General features: G+C 52.8%; 1 protein-coding gene across 3 annotated transcripts in view; it reads right to left on the reverse strand.

Moving 5' to 3' along the window:
• Positions 1-5,409, reverse strand: part of HIP1 (huntingtin interacting protein 1) — a 165,039-nt gene extending 159,630 nt beyond the window's left edge. For 2 of the 3 annotated variants that reach the window (XM_019546425.1, XM_019546426.1), the window contains exon 1: positions 5,247-5,409. In XM_019546425.1, the coding sequence (XP_019401970.1) occupies positions 5,247-5,363 (117 nt within the window). In that variant the 5' untranslated portion in view covers positions 5,364-5,409. The remainder of the gene's footprint in view (positions 1-5,246) is intronic. The other variant, XM_019546428.1, reaches the window with a different exon arrangement.
• Positions 5,410-6,204: the final 795 nt, after the last annotated feature.

Consider the following 6,204-nt stretch of genomic DNA (forward strand, 5'->3'; position numbering starts at 1 on the left):
CAATTTATCATTTCCCTCAATTTAAACCATTCTTTTGTTTTCTTCCTTTTATCCCAATTTTAACCTGGTTTTATGTTTGGAAGATAAACCCTGAAAAATTCCAGGAATTTTTTTTTTTTTTTAAATAAAAACCAAAAATGCAGAACACTACCTAGTAGTAACACCTGTCAGCAATTGTTTTCCTGGTGGCCACTTTTATTTCTTGCTGAATCTGACTCTCTGATCAACTGACGGTTGAGACCTGATCAGTCATTTGGGCTCTGGTCTCTTCTTTCCCTGCATACTGGTTCCCTACCACAGCTGCTCAACAACTGTCTGACTTCTTCTCAACCACCAACAGTCAGTGGTAATTTCGCACAGCCCTAATAATTTCACCGACAGTTTCATTTTGCACTCAAAAACAGCGAAATTGAAATGAAACAGAGAGCTTTGAAAAAGCCTCAAAACAAAACGAGGGAAGTCAAAACTTTTTGAAAATTTTTAGATGTTTTGAGTTTCGAAGATCAAGCTAGGCTTGCCTGCAGGAAAACAGAAACTAAAGTAAGGAGAGGGAGGGGGAAGGAGTGCTCTCATTATTAACTGCGTAGCTGGCCAGCGACTGTCATGCTTCCCTGAGGTCTCCCAATCCCAGTGCTCTGAGGGAGGGGTGGAAAAGAAGGGTAAAAGGCAGCATTGTTTGAACTGCCCTGCTTTCTGTCTTGGTGTCAGTTACTGAGCTGTGTGCTTCAGTTTTGCCTGTCAACAGCCAGAGGTGCAGGGTCCCAGAACCCAGACTCCCCCTGCACCCATCTCGTTGACAGCTGGCAGGCTTCGTGGCCACAGCAGGAGCTAGGAGTCCTGCAGTTTTCACCTCTCGTGTCCTCAGAGTCAGTTGCACAGCACCCATGTCACAAGTTTTGCCTGTCAGCAGCCAGAGGTGCAGGGCATCAGAACCCAGAAGCCCCTACACCGATCTCCTTGAAAGCTGGCAGGCTTTGTGGCCTCAGCAGGGGCTGGCATGCCTGCAGTTTTGACCCCACTGTGGCTTAACACATACACATGACATGAGTTTTGCTTTCAAGAGTTCGAGGTGCAGTTTACCCAAAACCTCTGCACCCATTTCCTTGAAACTTGGCAGGCTTCACGCCCTCAGAAGGGGCTACCCTTCCTGCAAGTTTCTGGCCCAATTTGGAGTAAATGACAATGTCATAGGCTGTTTTGTGCTTCCCTAGCATAGTCTATGGGTAAAACGTAGAACAACATAGAAACAGCAAAACTGTTTTGACAAAACTAAATGGAACAGCAGTTTTAAATCGAAATGAAATGCTGTTCCATCAAAATGTCGAAACACAAGCCGAAATGGAACAGTGCTGTTTCACACAGCCCTAGTAATTACTTCATAGGACCGTGGCCTAATAGCAGTGGCTTTCTGCCACTGTTGTGTGTTACAGTTGGATGGCTGAACACAGACCGTCTCCCCTATGCAAAGAAGCATCAAGTTTCTGAGTCCTGCCTGTCTAGATGTTCTCTTAGCAGCCTCCGTGTGTTGCCTGCTCTCCTTCCAGCCAGTTGTAGCAGATTGTTCCTGAGAAAAGTAATGTCCTGGTTCTTCCCTCCATCACTGCCTGGGCTATATATCAAATCCCTGAGAGGGGTATTGCAATGATCCTACAAAGCCAGATAAAAATAGTATCCAGTTCTTTTTGCCTTTTCCATGAGTCTTTTGGCCATCTCGACAGGCAATTCTGTCTTCCATTGCTTTGTGGGTACCCTGGGGAAGAAATCTTGTGCTCACATTCTCATTTTGTGCTAAATCTTTTGAAATCTTCTATATATCAGGACCCGAGTACAGTACAAGTTATTGGGTATGCCACGCTGGTGAAGTGTCCCTTCAGCTTCCTAATTAGAGGTCTTGTTTGAATGTTTTCTTGATAGTCTACCCCACAAAACTCAGAGTAACATGCTACTGCAACCATATAGTTTCTATTGTTGAACACAAATGGATCTGTTCAAACCTTTTCCCAAGGTTGTGTAGAAATCTCATGAGGCTGCAGCATCTCTTTCTGTTGTCTACCTCACACTGCTTCACCTAAGTCCTCATTTGAGAATTAATGCCTGGCCAGTAGACACACTCCCTAGCTCACCTCTATTCCCAGATGCAAAGCACGTATATTCTTTTCATGACATTCTGTCTTTAATTGGCAGTGATCACAGCTCTGTCCCATCTTGTGTACATAAGTCACCGACACCCTGCCAGTAGGCAAAACTTCTTGGGGTACTTGTCCTTTGTGGTCTGGCCACCCCTGAAGTACAATTTGCATCACAGCTTGTAGCTGTTCACTCAATTCTGTGTTCTCTTTTATTGCCTAGAGACCCCCTTTGGAGATGGGACGGTATTGTAGCATACTGATAGATTTGATCTCCTATTCTACAGAGCTATGTAGGGGCACAGCTCAGAGTATCTGCAATCAGGCGTGACTTTTCAGAATAGCACCTGATGCTCACATCATAGCACTGAACTCTCAACAGTATATACTGCATCACTTTGGTGCACTCAGTACTTCAAAACAAGTGGAGAGACTCTGAATGAAAGGCATCACTGATTGCATTACATACCATGAGTCTAAATGAACTCAGGCTGGTGAAAATTTATTTTAGTTAGCCTATACTGGAGTGGGCAAAATATGGCCAGTGGGCATATTCATCTGGCTCACAGCACCCAACGAACTGCATCCCACCCAGCCTTTCTGACCACAAGTGTGGGAGCGAGGCACTTCATTCCCACCCTCGTGGGTGGAAGGGCCAGCCCCGCTAGCACAGGGCAGGGCTGCTGCTGCAGACTTCTCCCATGTCCTGTTCCTTCCAGGCAGCAGGTAGGGATGCTGGGATGTGGGTGAGGCTGCAGCTGGGCAGGAGCACAGAGCGTGGGGCTGGGGCTGGCTGCAGTGAGGAGCCCATGCCCCTGGGCAGCAGCAGTGAGGAGCATGGGTGGGCAGGGTGTGGGTGTGAGGGGGAAGGGACTCCTCCCACGCTGCATCCATGATGTACAGCCCTGGTAGGCTGGGGCAGCAGGGAGACAGCAGCAGCAGGAAAGGGAGTGCTCTGCTCAGCCCTGCTGCCCGGCTCTGGCCAGCACTATAAGGAGGCTCCTCTGGGCCATTTATTTCCCCAGCACTCCCCATACTTGCAGGGCACAGAAGGAAAACCTCAGGTACTGAAGTGGGCTGGGGCAGGGAAAGCATCCGGCTCCATGCTGGAGCTTTGCTCCTGTGCCCCGTGAGTGCGGGGAGTACTGGGGAAACAAATGGCCAGGTGAGGGCTGCACTCTTTGCTGCAATGTGTGTTCCAGAACCACACCCCACATGGCAGCCCCCTAGCATACCCTATGCCCCCTCAGACAGCCACACTCCCTCACAAATTCCCCTCCACACACATACCCACACCCTCTAAACACCCCCACACTCCACCATACATTCCCACCACACGTACACACATACCCCCATGTCACCCACACATCCCCATACCCCCCACCACCCACACACACGCCCCAATATAAAAGACTAAGAATTTATTTTTGAGTAATTGTGCAATCACCTCTATATACAGCACACAATCACAACAAAAATACTTTTTGTACTAAAATTGAAGTAAGTTATAGTAGGCGTTTGACTTTTAGCATATGATTTGTTTTTTTTCTGGTTTTAAGTTGGCAACCCCCACTCCCAAGAGGAGCATTTCCAGGGGGGAAAGGGGAGGGACTTCTGTCAGCGGTTAGGGGTGAAACTTCCGATCCCAAGATAGAAGCCAGGGGCAGGGCACCTGTCAAGGAGCAAGGCTACTTGACAACTCACTAAACCTCACTAAGCGGCCCTCCACCCAAAATAATTTCCTGCCCCTGGTTTACAGAGTGCAAGTCTACCCTGACTTCTGCTTGACTTCAGATTAACATGACTAACTCCATCTCTCCATTAACACACGCCATCATGACACATTTAAGAGCCTGGAATATTAAACAGACACTTAAAGCTTATTTGGGAATTGTGCAATAAGTCAATGTAATGATACAAGAGCATTGATTAAATCTAGGGCTATAAACATACTTGTCCTTGAAGTGGGATCAGCTGTGCCAGGATATATCCCAACAGAGCTGATGGGCTTCACTGGGTGACACAGATACCACCCACTATCCTGCATGGTTGCACCGCTGCTGCTCCTGGGTTCTCCCAGTTAGAGGCCCACACTGGGAATCCTGTAACAGAGGATGCCTCAGGCACCCATACTGTATGCAATCATGCTGCTGCACCCTGGCTCAAAGTATGCCACTGCAAATGGAGAAACTGCACGTTCTCTCATTTGCAGAATGTGTCCTGACTCAGGAGCAATGGCACCATACCTGTGCTTGAGGAAGCCCCCTTACCAGATCTCCAGGGTGCAAGTGAGGAAACCCATTTGCAGAGGTGCACCCCAAATCAGGGCATGGTAGCATGATTTGTACCCACAGAATGCCCTGCTGGGAGATTTTCAGGGAACATATGCTCAGTTTGGCTGGAGAGTGCAGGCAGCTCTAGCCCACCCCTACTCTTCCATTATAAAACAAGTGAACATCTGCCACAAAGAGGCACATTAACACATATCATGGCCACGATTTTGGGCATTCATGACACAAGGGGCACAGAAGTCTGCTTGCTTGGGCTCTGCGCCACCATGAAAAAGGCTGCTACAAAAGCAATGCCTGCTTGCAGCCTAAGAGAATGCCCGGGTTTGCATTAGCCCCTGGGCACGTGGGTCTGGAGCTAAACTCAAGCAGGAAACCTCTCCTTTTCGGCAACCACGCGCTCGGGTTTGCACAACCTCTGCAAGTGCCTCTGCAGCGTTGATGTGGGAGACCCACCGCCGCACGGTCGCCCAGCTGCAACCGCCAGAGCAGGCGAGCACAGGAGAGGTCCCCGAAGCCGGGAGCCCTCTCTTCGCAAGGGACCAATAAGATCAGGCTGCGCCAGCTCGGCAAGCACCGCCGCGCAGCCCCGGTCCTGAGCTACCAGCGCCTGCGGCGTCAGTCCCTGCTGGAAGCCTCCTCCGCAGGCCAGAGCCCCGCCCGGCCCGGCGCCGCTCCTCCTGGCCGGCTGAGCTTGGACCGGGCTCCTCCAGCGCAGCACGGGGCACCGCCTCGGCCGGGAGGGCCCTAGCCCCGCCAGACGCCCTGCAGCCAGCGCCTCAGACCGGCATGCCCCGCCCCGCCCCCGCGGCCCCGCCCCAAGCCCCGCTACCTGGCTGCGCTCAAAGCCGTCACGCTCCGCGTCCAGGCCGCTGCCCCCCCCGCGCCGGCCCAGCACCTTGGGCAGCGGATTGGACACCTGCTTCATGGAGCTGCTCACCCGGTCCATGGCCCCGCGCGGCGCCCGCAGCTCCACTCCCGAGACGAGACGAGACCGGCCCGCCCCTCACGCCCGGCTACGCTGCCACGGGCGGACCCGCACCTGCGGCCATTGGCTCCCACGCCCGCCGCTCAGGTGCTGCTGCTACCCGCCCCCTCTCTCTGATTGGTGCTTGTCAACGCCACGGCCCGAGTGCGCTCTAGGCCCCGCCCCCGCAATCGCTGCGGTCGTGGTCGCTGGCGCTGTGCTGGCCTCGGCGCGCCGCACCCGCTCCTCCCTCGCGGGGTCCTGGCGCTTGCTCGGTGCCGCGGGCTGGGCGTGCGCGGCCCCTGGCTGCTTCATCGTGTCAAACCCGGCCCGCGTTCGGTGCCGCCCCAGGCTGCGCAACACCGCGCTGCGGGGGCAGCAGCCATGGCCGTCCCCGGGGCTGTGCTGCTGCAGGCCCCTCGCTTCTAGCTTTGGGATCGCTGCTGCACCCTTGCTAGACTCTGCTATGGGGCATTCCCAGGAGGCAGCCTCAGGCCTTCTCGGCATTGTAAATGGCTTGGGTGTCCCAAGCAGCGAGCATGGCGCTGGCAGCGCCAGGTCCATCCAGCCCAGTGGTTCATTGCAGGAGCCTGGTATGCAAGCCAGGGATTGGGACAAAGCGGCTGACAGCCTCCTTGGGACCAGTGCTCTGGGGGTGGAGTAGGCCTGCAGGCTGAAGCAGCTGTTTTGGGAAAGCCTGCATCATCTGAGAAGAAATGACCAATGACTTGAGAAGACAAAAGTAAATAAGGCAAGAGGCGGGGTCCTGAAATATGGCTGAATGCTGCTCCACCAAGCCTGAGGAAAGATCATACTACGACTT

The sequence above is a fragment of the Crocodylus porosus genome, unplaced genomic scaffold (genome assembly GCF_001723895.1).
Source record: "Crocodylus porosus isolate Cpor-Errol unplaced genomic scaffold, CroPor_comp1, whole genome shotgun sequence".
NCBI lineage: Eukaryota > Metazoa > Chordata > Crocodylia > Crocodylidae > Crocodylus > Crocodylus porosus.